This window comes from Natrix helvetica (genome assembly GCF_964273705.1).
Source record: "Natrix helvetica genome assembly, chromosome: 3".
In the NCBI taxonomy this organism is placed as follows: domain Eukaryota; kingdom Metazoa; phylum Chordata; class Lepidosauria; order Squamata; family Natricidae; genus Natrix; species Natrix helvetica.
In genome coordinates, this window is record NC_138549.1 from 38,382,882 (window position 1) to 38,408,285 (window position 25,404).

The 25,404-nt window shown below is 36.2% G+C and overlaps 1 protein-coding gene across 1 annotated transcript in view; it reads left to right on the forward strand.

The window, feature by feature from the left end:
• Positions 1-25,404, forward strand: part of GABRG3 (gamma-aminobutyric acid type A receptor subunit gamma3) — a 441,769-nt gene that overhangs the window by 57,478 nt on the left and 358,887 nt on the right. The window contains exon 3 of the mRNA XM_081947663.1: positions 4,174-4,241. Within this exon, the coding sequence (XP_081803789.1) occupies positions 4,174-4,241 (68 nt within the window). The remainder of the gene's footprint in view (positions 1-4,173; positions 4,242-25,404) is intronic.

A 25,404-nucleotide genomic window follows, 5' to 3' on the forward strand; every position in this document is an offset into this window, starting at 1 on the left:
TGTTAAATTAATCCACTGGTCATTATGTAAAAAATACGATTTACCTGGATCCAAAAACTCATGGGAGCACAAAGTGGAAAAAATTATTGAAAATGAGAAGGGGAAGATCTTGTGGGACTTTAGAATACAGACAGATTGTCATATGGAACACAACACACCAGATATCATGGTTGTAGAGGGCTGAAGCATACAGTTTATTGACATTGCTGTACCAGGAGATGCCAGAGTCGAAGAAAAAGAACTAGAAAAAAAATCACAAAATAACGCGACCTGGCCATCGAAACTACACGGCTATGGATGAAACATGTAACAGTGATACCCTTTGTCATTGGGGCACTTGGCACCATGTCCAAGAATTTTACAAAACACATAAAGAAATTGCAGCTTCCTGCAATAACACCAGTGTAATTGCAAAAAAACTGTGCTACTAGGAACATCTTATATTTTAAGAAGATATCTGGTTGATATCTAGTACGCTGGCAGCAACCTGTATCAAATCAACAAATACCATTAGCACCAGTCAATGGTATTTGTGACACATCTTTAAATGTTCACTTAACTGAGTTTCATGTTTAATGAATAAAAGAAATAATAATAATAATTTGTAGTATTATAAGTTAAAGTATGTGTAACAGTGATACCCATTGTCATCAAGGCACTTGGTATCATGTCCAAGAATTTTACAAAATATATCAAGAAATCGCAGCTTCTTGCAATAACACCAGTGGAACTGCAAAAAACTATGCTACTCAGAACATTGTGCATTTTAAGAAGGTACTTGGTTGATACCTAGGATGCTGGCAGCAACCATCAGCGCCAGTCAATGATATTTGTGATACAGGATAGCTAACCTTCTTCTATTCCTCCCTGTGAGCATGAATGAGATGGCCACTGCACGATAGAGACTGGAGACTCAAATGAGCTTTTAATCTGAACCACAACAGCTTTTCTGATGTTTCAAGCAATTAACGTGGTCCACCTTTATCATTTAAATACATCAATAAAGCACTTTTGCTAAGTTTTGTAGAGTTTCAGCTATGCTAGATACTGCATATATGTTACAATTGTTTTATACAACATTGTTGATAATTAAACTAGGCGTAATGCATTTTAAAAAAACTGTTTTTATTGGTGTGACAAATACCACATTTCCAGGTATTCTGTTTAAAACTGAGCTTTGAACATCGTTCCTTTACATACTGTTTTAAAGTATGTTGGTAATGACAGGTAAATACATAAAACAACATATATTGAATCTTGAGAAAATATATTGTTTGATGGCTCAAAAACAACTCTGTTGTTAGTTGTGAAGTCGTGTCTGACCCATCGCAACCCCATGGACAACATTCCTCCAGGCCTTCCTGTCCTCTAACATCCTCTAGAGTCCATTTTAACCTCACATCTACTGCTTTGGTGACTCCATGCAGCCACCTCATTCTCTATTGTCCCCTTCTTCTTTTGCTCTCAATTTTTCCCAGCATTAGGCTCTTCTCCAGTGAGTCCTTCCTTCTCATTAGGTGGCCAAAGTATTTGAGTTTCATCTTCAGGCTCTGGCCTTCTAAAGAGCAGTCAGGGTTGATCTCCTCTAGGACTGACCAGTTTGATCACCTTACAGTCCAAGGGATTCGCAGGAGTCTTCTCCAGCACCATAGTTCAAAGTCCTCAATTATTTGGTGCCCAGCCTTTCTTATGGTCCAACTTTCACAGCCATACATTGCAACTGGAAGTCTATTTGGTCAACTGTAATTATTTATGCTATTAACACATTCATGGGCCATATTTATTTAGGATTTATATTTCTGTTTATTTATTTACTCTTTGCCTGTTGGCTCTCCAAAGGATGAGTTGTGTTCCTGGTTGTGTTCCACTAGAGATCTGATACCAGAGAACATCTCTGCCTTGTTCAACAGAACTTCCTTTTGAGAAGATAAGCAGACGAATCTACCTAGAAGTCAGAGTGTATTTTGATTAGTGGAATGTGAGTGTTTCCTGCGTTGAACTGATTTTGCCTTAAGCAAGTAGACTCAATCAGATTGTTTCTCAGGGATGAGAGTGGGGGGAACCACAAGACAAATGTCACAAGAGATTTCCCAACCTGGACCTGAAGCCTGAATATTATTTTTATACTTTTTAAACATTGTTTGCTTTTCAAAGAAGGAATAATTGTGCTTGGAGCCATGAAACTTCTGTGAAAATCTCTGATGCATGTTCACTCTGTAGCAAGCATTACACTGGAGGAAAAGGAAGGAGAGCTGTGAGCCTGGAGCAGTAATGGAATTGCAAGAGATGGAAGAAGGGAAGCTTAAACACTAAACTGAAGGCTGGAAAGGAAAGACAGGCCATGGCATTCCGCATGTGGCTGTACCAGGGGGGAGTACCAGAAGCAACCGATGGCCTACTAGGGTTTGAGAGTTGCAGAATTTAAAAAGCAGATTAAATAAATTTGATCCTCCTTCTTACATAAACCCATAGTTTTAAATGGATTGTTTTTGACTAGATATCAAATGTCATTATGTATTTCTTGACCCCAATCTTCCTTTCAGTGATGATGTTATTCTTATTTGGGGGGCAGAGGATAAGGTTTGCAGGGAAATTTAAAGTTTGTAGGCAGCATCATACTTGTCCCAGCTTCTGCCAACCTAGCAGTTCAAAAGCATGTAAAAATGCAAGTAGAAAAATAGGAACCACCTTTGGTGGGAAGGTAACAGCACTCTGGGCACGTTCGGGGTTTAGTCATGCTGACCAAATGACCATGGAGACGTCTTCAGATAGAGCTGGCTCTTCAGCTTTGAAACGGAGATGAGCACAGCCCCCTAGAGTTAGGAACGCCTAGCACATATGTGCGAGGGGAACCTTTACCTTCTATCTTTAGGCAGCATCAGCCATCAGTATGACACTATAATATTGAAATGTATGAAATGAAGTATGAAATACCTCCAGCTGTTAGACAATATACCTACAATGTTGCTTTTTTAATTTGTTTGCCTGCTTATTTTATTACTGTATACTATTAACTGCATGCAGGAATAGGTGATATCCTGAAATGAACCAGTGTTTGATTTCCATAACACCATCCTCACATTTTGAGGGAGCAAAAGGAGGATCAGCCTGTAAGGACCTCATTCTCTTTTATTGGGCAGACAAGGTAGTTTTGTTGTTTCAGCTCTAAGGAAAATAAGGAAACAATCCCCATAATGTTGCAAAATAATTTCTTTCTGAAGAATTGTCAAAGGGTCTTTCCTTTTCTTCCTCTCTTCCCAGAGCAGGGCAGGACAATGGCTTTACTCTCAATCAGAAATCTTGATTAGGAAAGGCATAGGCAAAAGAAGTGCTTTGGAGTTCACACGGACACTTGGAAAGCATCTGCCTGCAGCTATGTACTTGCATCTTTTCATGAGACTGCAAGGCTGCTGGGGGGAAAATAGTGTTTGGTTTCAAGCTTTGCACGTAGGTGTAACTGGATATTCACATATATATTCAAAAAACTATTTCACCTTAGATTCTGACACATAGCATGGCCCTGTATGTTGATAGTGCCATCTCATTAGACAATATCATCATGAGGTGTGGATGAACTTCTATTTAGCTGGAGATCACTGATTGTCTTTTATCCTCTTTTGTTAGTAAGGCTTAATAAAGTTCTTATGCAGTTTAAGAGGTGTGCTTAAGAGAAATTGACCTTTCATTTCTAGGGATCCTAGAAGAAAAACAATTTTTGATTCCCAATGACTGTTTGATGGCAAGCCAAACAAGTTTTCATGACAAGATTGTAGAAGTGGTTTATCATTGCCTGCTTTTTCAGCCTGAGAGAGAATGACCAGTCAATCAGCTGGCATAATGCCGAAGGCAGGACTAGAAATCCTTGTCCCCTGGTTTCTTGCCTGGTGCCTTAACTACTACAGAGGCCAGAACCAAAGTAGCAGTGATGGAACTGAAGAAAAAAATAGAGTATGGTATACCAAATATAAACCCTAATCTTCAAACTGTGTGTCTTACAAGAATGACAGTTTGAAAAGGTTCTTGCAAACCAACCAACCAAAAGCCTATTTAGTCTTGTGATTCCTCAGCAGATTTAAGTTCAGAATGACATAGTTATGAAAATGTTTAACATGATACCATGGTATTGTATTGGAGACAATATTAAATGCCACCTTTTTGGTTTTCCTTTCACAGCGAAACCCACAGTCATTGATGTTGACATCTATGTTAATAGCATTGGCCCCGTGTCATCAATAAATATGGTAAGTGTCACACAAACAATTATTTTATTGGCAGGGCTGCTTCTTGTATCAATAACCAAGTTCTTTAATTTTTCCTAAATGTGAGGTGAAATGTTATGGCTGCAGATGTCATTCTATTTTCTGTTCTTGTTCTGTGTGCCTGACAAGTCTTTGTCCTTTTCCCAAAGGGCAAAAATAACGCTCAGCAAATAGCATGCTGTGATCTGTCTATCACAAAAGTATGAATATTCAGTGTTTCTTCAAAAATACAGAATTGAAATAAAGCTATGAGCAGACTACAGGCGTTTGTTGTCCCCCAATGCAGCAAACTCTGGGAAATAGTGCTGTTGTTAAGCCAAATGACAATAAAAGCTAATAACACAACCCTCTGAATATTTACTCAAAAGTATATTCAGAGATGTATACTTCTGGGTAATTGTGCTAAGCTTGTGAAGTTTTTTATGTAAAGTTTAAGATGTTTTTCTTCTGAAAATCTTGGTTGCTATTCATTGGAAGTCTATTTGATGGTGTACACAGAGAAGGCAGAGGAGGGCAATTAAGATGACAAAAATATGGAAGAAAAAACTCACAAGGAACAGTTGGAGATGTTGGGTACTTTTAGGCTGGAGAAAGAAAGACTGTATGGGAAACATAACTATTTTCAAGTATTTGAAAGGCTGTCATATAGTAGATAGGATTGCTATCTATCCTCATAATTCAATCTCTCACCACCAGACTGTTTTCTCTGAGGGATGAGGTCAGACTTCATAATTTAATGTTCAAGACTTTACTCAAGAATCAAAATTGTTTTAGAATGTTTTCAGAACTCTGCTAAAGGAACCCCTGATACAAGGTATTGCAAAAAAAAAAAAAAATCAGATATTTAAACCACTTTAACTTCTTTATAAAATTCCTCTGACAATATACCAGGGCTGAAAGATTTTCTATTTTGAATTATATTGAAAACTTCAAAAATTTCTGAAATGTAAAAAAGATAGTTCATATATTGGTTCAGTTCTGGGAATGTTAATCTATTTAAGAATTGATTAATTTTTATTGGTGACGGAGTATTTGAAGAATTATTGAAAAAAGTTTAAATTGTTTATTTATACCTTTGGATTTGGTCAAAGTTTGACACTGCTTTTTTAATTGCACTAATACATATTTTTCTTAGCTTTTTTCATTTTATCTGCTAATATTTTAGAATTGTTATTTACATATTCATAATAAATTTACTTAGCAAGAATAATCTGACAGATTTTTTTCTGTCTCCAAATAATCCAACTTTTTCTAAATACTATCTTATCTAGTTCTTTTATAGGTTGCTAATAAATTGTTAATTTCCAAATAAACTTTACTTGCCTTTTGTGTTTGTTTTTTAATTATCCTGATCTAATGTATCTATCCACCTCTTAATATTGTTTTTATAGCATTCCACCTTGCTATCTAAAGGGTGCTTTTCAAAAAAGCAACTGAATTTTCTTGAATTCCCCCCTTAAAATAATGTCCAAGAAGCTTTTTCAGCTTATTCAGAATTGAAGCAGCTTCTTGAATGAGAAGATAAACATTTTCAAGGAAAGAAGCCAAGAAAGTCCAGTTGCTTTTGGAAAAACACTTTTGAGATAACAATCATCATGCTGTTAGTCATGTTTTATTTGTATTATTTTCTTGAAAAAAAAATCAGAGTTTGGATAAGTTGTTGATTTCCTGCTTCATAGTACAGTACTATGGGATTGAGTAAATGGAATAATCTCTTCTAATTTAAGTGTGATAATCATTGGAGAGTGATGTGATATAAGAATTGGAGCAATTTTAATTTATTACAGGAAATTTGAGAAAGTTTTAGATATCCAAATGAAGTGTAGTATGAAATTTATGTCCACCTGAATAAAAGATATGTGCTTTTGTTGCAGGGTTCACAATAGTCCATATATCTATGAATTCATGAGTATGCATTAAATTAAATTACATTTAATTTAAGTCTCTTCTAATTTCCACTTTCAATATTAAAATATTTTTGTACTGTAAATGATCCAAGTTACAATTTTTCCTATTCATAGTCTTTGTAGGAAATTGACTGGAACCAATTAGGAGACTTTTATCTATATGCTAGATTAATGCATTGTCATCTAATTTAATATTAATTATATGTAAAAAAAGCAAACAATTGTATTTATTATTTTTAAAGGGAAACCTCTGTCTTGTGTTCCAAAGATCAGAAAAAGGGTATGTCCATGATCTAAGATAAAAGAACTTCTGCTTTCATATATTCCCAAATGCAAAGGCTCCGACTGAATCTTCTTACTGAAATCAGGCTGATGGATAAAAAAAGGATTCCTTTTCTTCCTAGATATTTCAAACTTCTAAAGCCTTTTGAAATATGCCTGTCTGTTAGAGGGCTGGCAAGACTTGTTAATTCTTTGAGGCATTTGAGAAAACTAGTAAAAAATATCCTTTAGTTTTGTTTTCATTTATGTATTAATTTCCCTGGATTTTTAATTTTGTTTTTAAGGTTGTTTTATAAATTGTTTTAATTTAAATTATATTAAACCATTTTGAAGCTTTAAAAAAATCTCTCACGCAGAAACATAGTAAGTGCATTTTGTCCCTGAGTAGTGATCTATTCAGAAATTGACTCACACACACCCCTGTGGGACGCTCATCCACAAATAAAGCATAAAGAATTGCCAACTGAATAACATTTGAATATATTTTACTGAACTGGAAACATATACACATTTGTGCTTTCAGGGTTTTGTGTACTAATAATATTGGCAGCCTAACTAAAGTATGCACATTTAGTGGTTGAAGGATAAACATATATGTACAGTTCCTTCCTTCCTTCCTTCCTTCCTTCCTTCCTTCCTTCCTTCCTTCCTTCCTTCCTTCCTTCCTTCCCTCCCTCCCTCCCTCCCTCCCTTTTTCCTTCTCCCAACTATCCTCCATGGGCTCAAGGCAGTCTACATTCACACCCTTCTACAGAATTTCCCATAACAATCCAGCAAAGTCAGCTGCCCAATCAGAGCTTGACTGACCCAAAGTCACTCACAGAACTTCCATTGCTGAGGACAGACTCAAACCTGTCTGTTCCTAATATTAACCTGTAGCTCACATCTGCTTTCTCTCAGGGCATTTCTGCCTTGGGGAGGAGATGGGAAGATTTTTGAACCTCTCCTTTCTCTGGCAGGTGCTTGTGACAGGACAGCAAATGAACAAATAAGTGTTGGCAGAAATAAAAAGGCCAGCCTGCGGCTTCTGGGTAGGGAAAGAAAGACATCGGTTGGCAAGAAGAGAGTGAACAGGTGGATGCTGATGAGGAGACTGTGGGGAAGAAAGTGGTCACCAGCTGGTGAAAGCAAGTGAATAGGCAGGCAAACTGGTGAGAGAACATGAGCGATGGGCCTACATTGACTGGCAACAGACTGAACACAGGTGCTTTTATTGATGGTATCTCTTCTGTCTTTTTTTTCCCCTTGAAGGGAGTTCTTAATTTATTTTATCTCAGCTTGAATGTCCACGTCTACTGATTACTCTTATTTCTCATTGGTGTCTCCAGGTCTTTCTTTAAAATGCATTCTGCAAACCTTGGTGGGTTTTTTAAAATATATATAAATCTGCCTTTTGTTAGCTTATGTGTTTATTTATTTGTTAGATTTATAGCTTGCCTTGTGTTCAGGCATTCAGTATGATGTATGTAAGCACTCCAGCATCTCATTTGTCCTCACAACAGCCTCTGTCTCTCCAGTCTCTCTGCTCTGGGAGGAGGGGTTGAGGGGGAAACTGAGCAATTTCTGTAGGCAATTTCTCCTTTGCCTGATTCCTCCTCCCCCCTCCCCCAAGCACAGAGATTGTAGAGAGAGATATTTTAGGAGAACAAGCTGTTTACTCTTCTACACTGTGAGAGCAATTTGAGTATGCCAGCAAAGGAAAGATTGTCTATAGAAATCGCTTGCTTCCCCCCCTTCCCCCCTCCCCTAGGGAGAGATTGCTGACAAAAGAATTTCAAGAGAGTAAGCTGTTTGCTTAGCATACCTGCAGCTTCCACTCCCAGGGTGTAACATAGCTTTCAATGTGTACAAGACAGTGAGCAGGCACTCAGGAAGGGGGGGGGGGGTATTTGGGAGGCAAACAAAAGCCGAAGGTGTGAAACTAAGCAGTCTTGCCTTTACAATCATAAAGCACAGTCACCTTCACTTGACATCCCACTTAGTGACCACTTTGATAGTGACAGAGTTACTGGTCCCAATATGGGTTCTTAAGCAAGACCTGTATTGTGAATAATGAGGATAGACTATATATGATCATACTTGCTGGTCTATAAGGAAACAATCACCGATTACCGTAACAGATACAAGAAAGCTAATCAAGGACAGATTTGGTTAGTATTTGGATGGGATCCTTCTGAGAAATTCTAGGGCAATAAAACTATGAAGTTATAAAAAAAGAAAACATCCTGAAAGTAAGCAATGACAATCACTTCTGTATTGTTGCTCCAAACCCTCACCTGGTTGTTGAACCCAATTTGAGGAAATCCTTTCTTTGTGTAATTCCAGTGACAAGCTAAGCTGTTCAAGTATTAAGGCTTACTTGAGAGTACATTTCACAAACATCCGTGGAAGACACTTTCAAGAACTAGGATGAAATTGCACGATGAGGCTTGCAATTCTATCCCCCCTTTCCTGGGAGTTTGGATTCTACCAAATATAATACATTTATTGTTGACTAATTGTACATGCTGCTTTCATAATATCTATGTATTTGTGAATGTCAATGAAAGAATAGAGGCATATTATTTAAAGGAGTAGTAGTAATTGAACCATTAAGGGAGGAGTTTCATAAAAGCTTACTCAGCCCTAACCAAGTGGATAGTATAATAAAGAAATTCAAAATAACTCCACCTTGATTTTGTTTTGGGTAAGATAGAATGGAAAATAATCTACATTCTGCTATCTTACCATACCACAATAAAGAACATTTCTAGAATCACTGTACAGGTATCCCTCAAACAGACGTTTGTTTAGTGACCACCTGAAGTTACAATAACATGTGATTGTTTTCTGTGACCCTCTGACAAGCAAACGGGGAAGCCAGATTCATTTAACAACCATATTACTAACTGAAAACCTGAAGTGATTCACTTAACAACTGTGGCAAGAAAGGTTGTAAAATGGGGCAAAATTCTCTTAACAAATGTCTCACTTAGCAACATACATTTTAGGCTCAGTTGTGGTCATAAGTCAAAATTATCTGTAGTTTTATCTGTTTTTTTTTTTTAATTGTCTACCTCAGAGAACCAACAAGTGTTAACAATTATCATTTTATAAAGCTTTGAGTATCTTCAGATTGACTATAAGAAAGGGGTGTCAAACTGGATTTCTTAGAGGGACGGATCAGCATTGTAGTTCTCCTCTGTGGGCTGGCGACAAGATAGACACCTCCTGCAGCACCCTGCCAGCCAAATGAGGTGTGGGTGTGCCCATGCCCCTCCAACCCATTTTCAGCCTGGACGGCCTCCTGCAGCACTTTGTCAGCCAAAACAGGGCACGTAGATGCCTGGTGACGCCTCCACACTGCCCATTTTGGGTGACAGAGGTTCTTTGATATTTCTAAGTCGGCCCCATGGGCCAGTTTTAAGCACTCCACAGGCCAACTGCAGCTGCGGGCCTTGAGTTTGACATCCCTGCTATAAGGTATAATCAACAGATGCCTGTTCTAAGACATGGCTGTCAAACTCCTGGCCTATGGGCCGGATGTGCCATGTGCTGGCCAGGCCCACACCCGGTTTAGTGAAGGGGTAAAAAGTCCCGATATGTGACATGACGCTGCCATGATGACGTGAGTTTGACACCCCTGTTCTAAGCGTTATCAGAACTGAGTCAAAGTTCTTAAAATAGGAGCCCCACGTGAAGGGAAAAGGCTCAAAGAATAGGCAGAGGAAACTAAATTTAAAATAGAAGGCTTCTTCCAATGTAAAACTTTAAAAATGCTTATAACTTTTGAAAAATATTGCCATAATGATGAATTGCCATTCCTCTAACCATATAACATTCAATAAGTGTGATATAAATAGGTATAATGAATGTTGATTTCTATGTATAGGGAATAGTACAATAAGTCTTCATAATATGTTTGCGTGCTTTTTTTTTCAAGCGAATACTTATTTTTCCTTTTTTTCTGTCGCATGGTACAGAAGCTGACGAAATAATCAGCAAATCATTTTAAAGTGAGATGCCTGCAAAATTCCTATCTGTGTGTAATAGTGAAGTTATTCTCTGGTTGGATGATAAAATGGTCAGTCAAAACCTACTCTACCCGCTGAAGCTTGAATGCCATTACGTAACTTTTAAACATGACTTTTTTTTTCTTTTTGAAACATTCTGAATCAAAACTGTCTTACTTTGGAGATAGTTCAGATCTGAGATGGAACCTTTCACTTTGAAGCTTGTCTAAAATGGCCACAAATTCTAATAAAAAAAATGTTTTGTTTTCTAATGAATGAGAAGATAGAATAAGCAATGTATGCATTACATTATTTTGTCGTTTATTGATTTATTTTAATAGTTCATATTTATGTATGTCTAAAAGTTTTTAAACTACTAGCTCTCTATAAACACTGTTATCAGATGCTAACTAGTGGCTGTTCTTCAGAGTTGTTGACATTTAATTGCTTTGGAAATCAAATTGTTCTATTAGCACTAATTTGTTTCATAGATTTCCATAAGATGTAAGTGCAGCTAAGAATTCTTGGAAGTCAATAATTATCTATTATTGGAGGAAAATATTTCTTTTGAAAGCACTACTCTGTGAGGCTGTGTTTCTTTTCAGTTTTCTTTGGGGAAATTCCATGGAACCTTTGAGGTGTAAACATTTGTCTGCAACTTGTTAAAGCAACCCAACTGTATTCAGTCTTTCACACAAACTTGTAGAAAAAAGAAGCAGCTGTTTTAAGGAATCTGCTCATTACATTTATTCTGACTCTTAAAGCAGTAGCACCTTCTTCTCGAGTTCTCCAGAAACCTGAAAAAGAGACAGATTGGTTTAAACCAGAGCAACAGATTGCATTTTGGAAACACACACAGCACCATTGATGTGTTGCATACACATACAATCTTTCTTGATACATCTCTTATCTTGAACCATCTGTTTATGTGTGAATGAGAAGATAAAACTGGAGAAGGAGAAATAGTAAATAAAGTAAGCTAAAGCAAACACAATATACTGTAGTCACAGTAAAACCAGATGTATCCTGATTTGAGATTTAAATTGAGGGTGTGGCAATTTGGGAATCCCATGTGATCTTCAGGGATTCTTTTCCATAGGTTTCTCAATGTAAGGTCTTGTTCACTAAGTTGGGCTTGTTATACAGGTAGTCCTTGATTTAACAACAGTGACTGTTGAAAGTTACTACTGCATTGAAAAAAGTGACTTGTGATCCTTTTTCACACTTACGGCCATTGCAGCATCCACATAGTTATGTGATCAAAATTCAGACACTTGACTCATATTTATGATGGTTGAAATTTACTGAGAAGCAAAGTCAGTGGGAAAGCCACATTCACTTAACAACCTGTTACTAATTTAACAACTGCAATGATTCCCTTACAAACGGTGGCAACCAAGGTTGTAAAATGGGGCAAAACCCACTTAACAAATGTCTTACTTAGGACAACAGAAATTTTGGACTCAATTGTGGTTGCAAGATGAGACTACTTTTTTTCCAGCTTCCTTGCTGCATAGCAGCTTCTCTGTCTGAACTTTTTGATTCCATTTTTGGCTTGGCAGTGGGGGACTTCAATCTGCCATCCCTAGGAATAGGGTCTATGATAGCTTTATGGCCATCATGACAGCCATGAGCCTACCCTAGGTCATCCAGAGCATGAAGTAGGACAGTGGCCACACTTGGAATCTGAAATTCCTGTTGGAGAAGTGATTATGTGATTGGAAATTTGGGGAGCTTTTGGTGTCTCTGTTATCATGGTCAAATCATGCCCTGATTTCATGGGATTCTCTAATGTCACTGTCCACTGCAGGGAACCTGGATTTATGAGCTTGGTTTCCTCCTCTCCCAGTGACTGATGAACCTGGATGGGTTTCAGAGAGATAGCCACTATTCCTGTTGCACGATCCCTTGAAGCCTTGGTTGCCATTTGGAATAAGGGGACGCCTGAGTCATTGGATGGGATGATGCTCATGCAACTTCTCCCCTCATTTCTTTTCTTCAGTGTCAATTCTAGTCAATGATGATTTAAAAGAGTTTCTATCTTCAGCCACTGCTTTGTGGAGTACATAAGGTTTTGCACTTTCTCTTCTCCTTTTTAGCATTTATATGAGGTCACTGATGCTCATATAAAGCTCATTCATCACCATGGGAGATATATATATATATATATATATATATATATATATATATATATATATATATATATATATATATATATATATATATATATATATATATATATATATATATATATATATATATATATATATATATATAGTATGTATGTATGTATGTATGTATGTATGTATGTATGTATGTATGTATCAGGTGTCAAGATATGTATGAATGAAGGTAAATATATTTCTCCTAGGATAATGTTGCAGGATCGAATCTGGGTCAGTCACCAGGACCAGAGATTTTGTCTGCAAAGCTCTCAGACTCCAAAACCTCTGGTCCCGGTGGCCAACCCAAATTGGATCAAGATGTATAGTTAATTTATTATCATGCATAGATGATAAACTATACATCTTGACCACTGGAAAATAAAGTATTGCTGTCAATGTTTTATTCCAGTGTTGCGAAATTATGAGGATCTGGATAGGGAACAACATATTTCACCTGCACCCTGGCAAGGTTTTTGGGGTCTACTGTTTTTGAACTATGCCATTTTTGGTACAAATGGTACTGTTCAGGACAGAACTACTACATTGTCGGAGGTCCTCCTATACTCACAAGTCCAGCTCAATGAGGAGGTGGGAGTTATGGCTAGCAAGGCCTTTGTACAGCTTCAGGTTGTATGCCAGTTGCGCCTGCTCCTGGATAGAAGGCTCTGCTCATGTCCTGGTTATCTCCAGATTGAACTATTTTAATGCTTGATACATTAAGAATATTCAGAAGCTTCAGCTGGTACAGAATGTAGCATGCAAGTTGCTTTGGTTGCCAGTTTGCTTCCAGGTCCAATTTAAAATATTTGCTTTAACACCATTCATGGTTATATGAAGGACTATGTCTCCCCAATTATATCAGCCCAGCAGAGACACCATTGCCAGGGACCTACATTTGGCAGATCTAAAGTAGCAGGCTTCTCTGCTATGGGACATGCAGAGTCCTCCCCCTGCACATTAGGTTAATTCCATGCCTTTCGATGTTCCAGAAGTCATCTAAGACCAGGTTTTGCTCTCAGACCTGGAAATTCCAAGGAAATGGAGCTATTAGAACTACTAATGACCTCCGCTCCTTCCGACAGAAGCTTAAGACTCACCTGTTCCGACTAGCTGGCTTAGCCGATTGATAGTTCCATCTTCCACCTCCTGGCAAACATTTTATTGGGGAATTTTTTAAGGGAATTTTAATTGTATTTGTATTTTAACTAAGAATTGTACAGTACATTTTTTACCTCCTCCGTCTACGTCCATGTCTACGTCTATGTCTACGTTCATGTCTATGTATTTGTATATGGTTTTAACATGACTGTACACCGCCCCGAGTCCTGCCTAGGAAAGGGTGCGGTCTAGAAATAAAAGTTTATTATTATTATTATTATTATTATTATTATTATTATTATTATTATTATTATTATTTCTTTAGGTGGCTATTGAGATGGATGTACCCATTCTTTCTCAGCTTTGGGTTTACATATATTTTCAGTTTTAATCATCACCATTTTAGTGCTGATTTTTCTACTTTTAATGTCTGTTTTTATCTGCACATTCTTTTTTTACTGAATATCATATGCCACCCAGCATTAATCTTGGGAAATGGGGGGCTATATAAATTTTATTAATAAAATAAATGAATACTTAATTGCAGAATCTTTAGGAACTACAAAACCACCTTTTCTTAATTTTACATTGAACTGAAATTGCTGCAAACAGAAACTATAACTCTTCAATTTTTAGATTAATTTTAATGGGCATAACTGGCAATTACTAAATAAAAGGTCTGTTGTGGATTATCTCCCTAGAGCAGGGGTGTCAAATTGGTGGCCCGCAGGCCAAATGTGTCATGCGCAGGTCACATCCATCCTATCTCCACAAATAGGAGAAAAATCACAAAACATCACATGATGGAAACATGACACAGTGAGTTTGACACCCACGGCCTAGAATATTTCCTTATAGTCTATCCATATTAGATTATAATCCTTGTAATATTAAAGTATAATACTGATAGTATTATAGTGTGTTAATTAAATTCAGCTATTAATCTCACTGATAATGTATTGTTGCCCTTGTTAAACATATCACACAGGGGTTGTACAAAGTAAATTGTATTTCCTGTGCATCTTTCTAGTTGAGGAGTATTAGATAAAAAGGTAATGAATATAGTTATTAAAAGTTGAAATTATATAAGACTAAATTTGAAGAGGGATGATTTATAGAATCACAGTTTGCTTTGAGATTGCTTTAGTGTTGCTAAGGCAACTGGGGAGTTTCAAGAATCAGACTCCAATATTTCCCTTTGGCTATAGAGGAATCTATATCATACTCATGGACTCTTTGAAATCACTCATTACAGGAAAAAATGGACTCATATATTAAAACAAAGTGGGGAAGATTAAGAGAGATTAAAGGAAATTTCTGTATATGGTCATATATTTATTTATTTATTCAATTTCTATAGCCAATGACTGGGCATCTTGCAATCCAGAAAATAAATTATCATTAAAATTACTAAAACATCCAGATTAATAGCTAAGTGTGGATTTTATAACCCTCAAGATGGTGATAGCTATTGACTTAGTTGGTTTTCAGAGAAAATTGGGCAAAACTATGTAGTGCCATCAATCAAAATATTAGTTTGTATATAGTTTGTCTTGAATATCAGTTGCTAAAGAACAACAATGGCAAATTGTCACTACCCTTCTACCTAATTTTGTAAACTTTCTAAAAGTACCTGGTTGCTTACTGAGTGGCTTAGAATGTGAATCCAGTAGTCCAGTTGTCCAATTGTACAAGGATTCTCTTGTGTTCTTTTCTTTTCTTCAATCATATTCAGTTCTCAAAGTCTACTTGGACAAGTCCTTACAGTTGTTTTGGCAAGATATTTTAGAGATGGTTTGCCATTGCCTCTTTCTTGGGGCTCAGAAAATTGTCCAAGGTCATGCAGCTGGTTTTGTGCCTAAGGCTTGACTAGAACTCATAGTTTCCCTGTTTCTAGCTTGATGCCCTAATGACTAAATTCCAGTAAATGCAGTACAGTGTTAAAAACAACAATGTTGCTATTACTGTCCAATTTTTATTTGAAAACTGGTAATAACACTGTCAGGATAAAATTATTTTCCACATGTCATGGAAATGAATGTGACTGTCACAGTGTTTACAAAGTACAAGCTTAGAGTCATCGAGTCACCTAACATTTCTCCAGGCACTGACTATGATCACCAAATCGTCCCTTATTATCTTTAAACTACATACAAGCTTAAGATTCATCAAATCTTCCAATGCTGTATCCAATTTTCCATGCTGTATCCAGTTTTCAGAAATCAACCTGTTGGTTTGTAATTGGGAGGGGGAGGGGAGAATAAAAAATGAGCTATCTGTCAAACCTAAATTTTTGACAGATTTCTCTTTCACTTAGTTTTCTTAGTGAATTATATACTTTACTTTGATCCAGAAGTGTTCTTAACTATTCCAGTCCTTTCTCTTTTTTATCTCTTCTATATTAAGTTATATTGTTATCTATAATAATATATTTTTCAAAATTTAATGCAAGTATCTTGGGGATTTTTTTGGTCCATATTGAATTGCCCAGTGGAGGGTCACTTTCTAAGAAGTTCAGAATAGTTCCAAGTAACCTTTTATTAAGGCTGTTCATACTTAAAAAGATTTCAGCTTCTATGTGAACCTGAAAAGATAAAGCACTGGTTTAATTCAGTGATCATTAAAGCTGCTTGTCCTTTATGTGAATTTTAAATCAGCACCATCGTTTTTCACATATCAAACGGCAGGCCGATTCTATTGCTCTGTAACAAATCCAAACTATATTTTGTCAGACCATCATATACATTATTAGAGATGGACACGTATTTCACTGTGTGTGAACATGTGTATGATTATTGATTTACTATCTATGCTTTGGAACATACTGTAGAATAGTAGAGTTGAAAGAAAACTTGGAGGTCTTCCAGTCCAACCTTTGCTCAAGCAGGAAATCCTATACCATCCTGGAGAAATGGCTCTCTAATCTCTTCTTAAGAACCACCAGTGATAGAGCACCCAAACATTCTGGAGGCAAGCCATTCCACTGATTAATTGTTCTCATTGTCAGGAAATTTCTCCTTACTTCTAGTTCAGATCTCTCTTTGATAATTTTCCACTTGTTACTTCTTGTCCTCTCAGGTGTTTTGGAGAATAGGTTGACTGTCTTTTCCCTATGAGAGCCCTAAAATATTGGAGGATGCCATCTTCATTAGAGTAGACCAGAGTCCTCAAACTATGGCCTGAGTGCCAGATATGGCCTGCCAAAGCCATTAATCCAGCCCATGGGGGACCACGAGGCTGTCCCACCAATATTGCCCCACCTACTTGCCGACCCCCACCCGCCTTCTGGAGGCCAGGGTGGCCAAAAACAGGCCCATTTTTTTCTCCCTGGCCTCCAAAGAGAGCAAGAGAGAGGGAGGGGGAGGGACAGCAAGAGAGAGAGAGACACACACAGAGAGAGAAATCCTTCATACACACCCCAGGGCAGCCACATCCCTTCAGTAACCTGCTTTCCACGCCCAGAAAAGAAATTAAAGTTTGTGTGTATTGTTTGGACTGCTAAATTGGTCATGCCCACCCAGTCACATGACCACCTAGCCACACCCACCCAGCTGGTCTGGGCCCTCAACAGTCTGAGGGATCGTGAATTGACCCCCTGTTTAAAAAGTTTGAGGAACCCTTGAACTAGACATACCTAGTTCCCTCAATTGTTCATGATAACTAATTGAAAGTAACCCATGTGGGGTCTTTCTGGGAGTAAAAATAGGTATTGAGTTAAAGATACATCTTATTTTTGTAAGATGAATCTGTGATAGACTATGATTGTTTAAGTGGACATATGTGAGCAGATGTCCTATTCTGTTCCCCCAACCATTCTCTCTGTCTACATATATTATTTTTCTATCCAAGCAATCGTGGACACCATTATATTACAGAAATGCTTTAATTGAGATATAGCTAATCTTGTGAAACTCAGATGGTTTAGAGATCAACCTTCATTAGCCATTGCCAGTTTGAGTAAGGATAATAATGAAAGATGTGAAGTTAGAGTTCAAACATCTGGTGAACTATCATATTGCCGACCTCCACATTTAATCCATCTATCAGTCATGTCTGTCAACTATTTACATAAAAATGTTATTTACATTATAACTTTTACTTTCTTAACAATGTCACTTCTGGGATCCTATCAGGAATCAGTAATATTTTTGGTCACATTTTTCTTAAGAAAGGAAACATGAAAGCAAGATAAGACATGTTACTAGGGCAGGAAGAAACTTGAAGAGTACTCAGGCTTTGCTGACATTCATCTAGTTATAGAGGAGGTGAGGGCTGCACAATTTCTGATAACTCAATATTTGTACTGATCTTTGTGTGTCACCACTATCTCTGTGGATGTTATCCATAATAACCTTACTTGTTTTTATTACATTGATTTGACCAGAAACAGCATGTACCGTGTATATATATATATATATATATATATATATATATATATGTATGTATGTATGTATGTATGTATGTATGTATGTATGTATGTATGTATGTATATAATATATATATATATATATATATATATATATATATATATATATATATATATATATATATATATATATATATATATATATATATATATATATATATATATATATATATATATATTAGTTGATGTTATTGTTTATCTAGTGGCACTTTAATTTGTTAATTTGATTTCTAAGCTTACTCTTATATTTGTTATATTTGTCTGACTTATTAGTCTTAATGTTCTATATTGCTAATAATGTTTTTAGTCCAAATTCCTTGTATTTTCCATTTATTTATCTTAATCCTACAGGTCTAATCCAAAGATCTATAGATCATGGGTGTCCAAACTTGGGAACTTTAAGACTTGTGGACTTCAACTCCCAGAATTCCCCAGCCAGCCAAGTCTTAAAGTTCCCAAGTTTGGACACCCCTGATCTATAGGTATATTTTATTACATGATTTGATATGTGCTGGTTAAAGATTGCAATAAAGGTTCCTTGCATATTACGTTACTGGCCAACACACATGTGACTATTTCATTTTGTCAACTCTTGATTCTAAAATTGACTTTATCATCAGAATCTAAGAACATAAAAAAGAGTTTTGGATTAGACCAAACCCTATTTTACACCAGCACTTCGTTTTTCACAATGGTGGGTATCACACATTTAATTTTTGAGGAGGGGGAGGTCTGATAAAAATGGCATACAAAGCATATAAAACAGTTTGGTGTGCTTCTACTGCTGTGAAATTAACATGTGAAATATACTGCAAATAGTAATTCACATAATACTGAGCTATGTGAATCATCTGTTCTAAATCTCTGCCCAATCAGTTTAACTGAATGACACTTGAACTTAGTGTTTTGAGAGATAGAGCAAAACTTTGTGTTCTGCATTTTCTCTGTGCCATGCAAGTCACCTTGTTTCAAATTAGAGACCCCCAAACATTTTATCTTTCAGATATGATCATCAGAACTGTATATAGTGTTCCTTATCAAAACATCACATTTTCTTTAAAAAATTGCAATATTGACAGTCATTTTTCTAATGATCCCTGCATGAATGTTGGCTTTTTCACAACTACCACACACTGAGTTTACTTTTTACAAAAATTGGACTACTCACTATCATCCATTATCTTTTTACTGTTTAACTAAAGTTATCTCATACCATCAGTAAACTTACAAAAGTTAGGATTTTTATTCTCACATATATCTATCCTAAATTGAATCATATTTGTAATTTGGTTGACCATTTATCCAGCATAGAGTGTTTTCTATGCAGTACATCTTCACAATCACTTTTAGATTCAACATCCAAAATAATAGTGGCATTCATCTCACAGCTTTCCCTAAAGTTAAGATTATTTACATGGATCATTGACTCCATTTTTTTACTTTCTGCATGTGAAAATTGTCCATTTATTCCTATTCTTCGCTTTCTCTCTTTTTTTAAACAACCAAGCAGTTCATAAAATGACATCCAATTTCTCAATGTTCTGTAATTTTAATCAAGAGTCTTTAAAGATATTTTTTTCAAGACTTTTTAAAAAAATCCCACCTTTATTATATTGATAAATAACTCATGGTCAATGCCTTATTCTTTTCTCTTCCTATTTTCACCACAAAGACAATCCTGTGGGATGAGTTGGACTGAGAGAGAATGACTGGCTGTCAGGCTCCAAAACCCAGGAAAGACACATGGCGATTCTTCCAAACAGATTTCTTTATTTTTCCCTATCTATAGACAGAATCTTGCCAAACTGAAGTGCTCTACTATCTACAACGAGCATATAGTCTTAGAATTATTATGGAGGAGCTATGTATCTTCACCCTCCTTCTCTCATACAAATTTCTCCTCTAGAATGCACACTCTGCCTCCTGAGATTCCAGACTAAATTTCATCACATCAACCCAAAATCATCCAGCCAGGTTTCATGCCAAAAGCAAGACTAAAATTCACTGTCTCCTGGTGTTTAACCTGGTGCTTTAGCCACTAGACAATGTTATCTCCTCTATATTGCTATGGATACTCTTAAAAAATACTCTGGTGAAAAATTTACATTTGTGGAGTTTTCACCGACTTTTTTCAGCAAGGCTTGTTCTTCTAAGACATTTTTCTTTGATTATCGTTTTTATCCATTTGCCTAGAACAGATATTAAGGTGCCTGAATTACTATTTTATGGAATTATCCTGGGACTCTTTGAACATTGGCATCACATTACCTATCTTCCACTCCTCTGGCACTAACATGAGCGTCTCCCTTGCTGGACTGGATCAGACAGGCAAAAACTACTTGTTATCACCTAACATCTTTTGTGCTGATTTTTTGTTCCTCTGATTAAAAGAGGCTTTCCATTTTGACTTTCTAACCTTTGTAGCTTTGTGGACACTATTAGAAAGGGCTGCTATCCTGAACTTGGTTGATCCTTTTCTTCACTGTACAATACATTCCAGCTGAGCTTCCATTATTGTAGCTTTAAATCACTTGAAACACAGTGAAGAAATGTTGTCCTGTTATTTTCCATTCATTTTTTTTTACCAGTCCTTCATTTTTTAGAAGTTTCCCCTTTTGTAATCAAATATGGCAGAAAATCAGATGATGGATGAGATAGAAAAAGAAAAGGCTTAGGTTTCTATAAAGCTTTGTCCCAGAAGAATCAGAAGATATTATTTTTAAATGGCAGAAGCTAGAAGCTATTTGTAATCTCTACCATTGTTGAATTGTTCAAAATGTTGGTGCTCTTGCTTCATTAAAACAAAGAAATGGATTCTGAGAAAATGAGAGTTCAGATGTAGGCTACAGTAGGCAACATTACTTCTGTATTTGGAGATTTTTGGAATAATTTATTTATTTATTTATTTTATTTAGTTTGTCAAACTAAACATTTTATTTAGTTTGTCAACCTGAGATAACAGGTATAAGTATAAATATGGACATGAGCACATGAAATGAGTACAAATAAATAGGGACAATAGGACAGGGATGGTAGGCACGCTGGTGCACTTCTTATGCATCCCCCCTTACAGACCTCTTAGGAAGGGCGTGAGGTCCACGGTAGACAGTTCAAGGTTAAAGCTATGGGGGTTAGAGGCAGTGGTGGGATTCAAATAATTTAACCACTGGTTCTCTGCTCTAATGACCAGCTGGGTAGGCATGGCTCAGTGGTCATGTGACCATGTGCGCGTGGCCAACTCAACATCACTCATACCGATGGGCGCTTCACCTTAGCTGTTACAATGTAATAAGGCTTAACCAGAGAGGCAGTTTCTATAAGCAGGGCAATAGAGATTAGGCTAGAACCAACACCAGAATGTTTCCTTCCTGCCTTCCTTATAGGATTAGCCCTGTAAAGTGGGGGGGAAAAACAAAAGAAGATTTCTTCCAAAAACGGTTCTCCAAACTGCTTAAAAGTTAACAACTGGTTCTTCTGAATAGATGCAAACTGGCTGAATCCCACCACTGGTTGGAGGAAGTAACAACAGAGTCAGGTAGACTAATAATGATAGGAAAAGAGGAGAGGGCTTGTCTGAAGTAAAATTCCTTCCCCAACATAGAGAGAAACCTTTTCTTCTTCTTCTTAGAACAATGGGATCCCTTTTTCAGTGGTATAGGACTTACTATGGATAAAGCCAAAACACTTCCTATTTTCTATGGATTTCTCTTCCCTTTTTCTGGAGAGCAAGTAGAATAGGGCAGGTAAAGATTTGTTGCATATTTTTAGTGTTTGGTAAGCTTGTAAATGGAAAATGAGTGTATTAAGATTTACAGAGGCTTGTAATGCCCATATATAATATAAAATCTATTTGACCAGAATCACAAGGTTTAAATAAATTATTATATCTAAATAAATATTTCACTTATTTATCTCCAAAAAAATAGGTTAAAATTCTGGGGGGGACCCTTGGAAATTACATTTCTATTCAGCATATAGCTTACAAGTTGCACATTTTGTACTTCTGTGTTAGTTGGTTAATTATGATCTGTATCTTAATTCTCAAATAGGTGTGAATGGTTTTCCTTCTAACGCAGAAGAAAAGCAGAATGTCAGTATTACTCTATGGAGCAATGGTCCATCTGACAGAGCAATGCCATTCTCTTCCTTCTTTGAGATATTTGTGTCCTTTCCATTTATGTGTATTTCCGTGTGTGATGTGTATATGAGATACTGCATTTGTGCCTTTCCCAGTGATGAGCAATGAAGAGTCTCAGAGAACGGAGTAGATAATTTGCTATTTCAGTGTGATATGAAGCTTGGCAGAAAGAAGGAATGAGAATGCTGGCAAGGATGATTGATCCAGCTTCTAAATGAAAAAACAGAACAGGTTCTCATTAGGGAATATCTTCCCATTTTTGTTTTATAAAGTATTGCTTTGAACATTTTTCCTATTTTCACTTGTAAAGGAGTAACCATGTCTTAATTTTAAGGACTTTCAGTGAAATTATTGTATAAAAAAGCTGGTTGTTTGAGTGATATTCTTACATTCACCAAGCTACTCATGGTCAACATCTAATACAACAGAATGTGGTCTTATAACAAAAAATATCCACTGTGTGTACTGCTTCCATCCTTTAGAGACAGAATTTATACAGTATTATTAAAATCTAAGGATTTCAAAGTCTTTCATTTGGTTTGCAGGTTGATGTAAGCTAGTTTAATTAAATGTCCACTATTTGAATGTGAAAACAATCATTTTTCAAATTGTGCATTTCATTTGGGTTTTTCAGTTCTTGGCTTGAACTGTGATTACAAAAAAAAATCTAAATGGAGGGAAAATAAAAATTAATGAAACTTGAATACAAGTCACTTTGCAGTGAATTTCCACAGAAAAATTGGTGAAATATACTTAAAGTTAAGTACACTGTTTGCTTAACTGGATTATATTGGATTTATACTAAATAATTATCTCAGTTTTGTCCAAACACAAATAATTTGTGTCAGGAGTAAATAATATGTGGCCTTCAACTGTAATCAACATGGCAAAGAATGTTGATGGGTTGTGGGAATTAGACTTAAACATCATTCTGAGTCACATAGTGTATTTTTTATTTTTCACTGAAGATGTTTATCATCTATTCTTTTTTTATATCTATTTATTTTTTATTGTATTCATGTGTATGCTATCTTTATTGTTTTTATAACTCTATTTTCCCTACCTTGTGACTTGCAGATGCCATTATCATTCTTTATTTGCATAAAAAAAAATCCTCTTGATTCCTGGCCTTTATGCACTGGAACTTGTATTTATAAGAATGTTTATGTATAAACCAGATTTGAATTCATATACATATTAGAGATTGAACAGATAGGTTAGCTAAGTGAACACACCTTAGATGCAAAATTTAATTTCAGAAAAAAATAATATAATCTTATTGTATATAAAATAATACTCAATATTTGTATATGTAATTTTCAATTATTTATCCCGGGTAAGTGTTGATTCATATGCTAATCAAGCAGTATTCAAGTGGGCTTTCTTTCAAGTAGATAGTTTCTCACTTTTCATTATTTCCTACTTTCCATGTATGTTGTATTTCCACTTCACTCTTTGTCGAAGTCTGTAGTCATAAAATAAAACCAATCCTCTACCCTTAACAATATTTTGATTGGTTCTTTCAATCCCGGTTTTCGCTTTCATTTTATGCTCATTTTATTTCTCTGCATAACATGATAGATACTTTTAAAAACAGATGTCTGAAAATGAATGCTTTTTGGTTAAATATTATTCTATTCTCATAATAAAATCTTCATTCCCTTCCCCCTCTTCCTTTAGCCTAACAAAGCCCCAAAATATACCACAGGAAGGATCTGCAGCTGTAGAAACACTACAAACTAATGTTCTTTGGCAAAACTCTTTAAAATGAAATTGCTACTATATTTCCCAATTATTGTTTAGACAGTAAATAAATCATTCTCGTATATCTGTGTGTACCCTCACATGGATAACTAAGCTTTTCATAGCTATATTAGAAATGGCATTTTAGTTCTGGAACTGATGTCCAGCAGGGCAATCACCCCTTACTCTTTAGTGCTATGAATGACTTGCAAGAAAAAAATATATCCACAGATTTGTTTCTTACACAAAACAGTGTGGTTAGATGTTAGTGGCAAATGGAATCAGCTGCATCTCTGACTCTTTGCTAGAAAAGTTAGTGAAGTGATAGTGATGATTATCTTTAAATTAAGGAGCATATTTTGGAAAACTGGAAAGACAAAGCATATGTTAAGGATTATGGCATAGGAAAGTGTAAATAACAGCCATTTAAGTATATTGCAGGCAAAAACATGTAGAACGTTGTTTTTAAAAAATAAAATCATGATTGTACACAGTGTACTAAACCATTAACAGAACAAAACAATCTAGGAGTACAAGTTTATTTCTTTATTTACTTGGGAAATTTATATGACCACCTACTCACTCACAGCAATTCTAGGGAGCTTAAAAGCAGTAGAAACACAATATAGGGGGAGAAAACCGAATAACCTCCCCCACCCACACTGTGTGTGACAATACACACCCAAATTAATCATTTGATGGGCTTTATCCCACTCTGGATTCCCCAAGCCACTGGCAAAACCAAGTCTTCAGGGCCTTACGAAAGCATGTTAAAATGAGGGCTAGTTTAATTTATAAAGGGATGATATTCCAAAGGAAGGGAGCCACCATAGAGAAAGTCCTTCTTCTGTGTCCTGGCAGATATAACTTCTTAGGAACTGGACTAGCAACATTTCTTGCCTCCCCACTGTAGTGGATCGGGTGGATGTGACCTGCAAGAGATGGTCTCTCAGATAACCTGGTTCCAAGCCATGAAGGGTTTTAAAGGTGACAAACAGAACCTTGAATTATACCTGGAAGTAAATTGGTAAGCAATGCAGTTCCCGCAGGGGAGGTAACACACGTGCACATGTGCATGGTTTTTCCACAAAACTATGCAGCTCATTGCATTTTGAACCAACTGAGGTTCCGAATGCCTTTCAAGGGTATTGAAAGGGCCATTGTAGAGTGTGTTGCAATAGTCAAAATTGGAAGTAACTAAGATATTATTGTGATCTTTGGATATTAACCCGCAGTGCCTCAAAAGCATGATTCAACATGTTTACATGGTGACCACACACAGCCTTGGTAGACTTCTCTATTTGTGATAGGTCCAGAACTTTGCACTGAAGTCTTTACATAAGATGGTTGCAAAAATGTCTGCAGAAATTTTCAGCTTTTTCAAAATGTTCAGA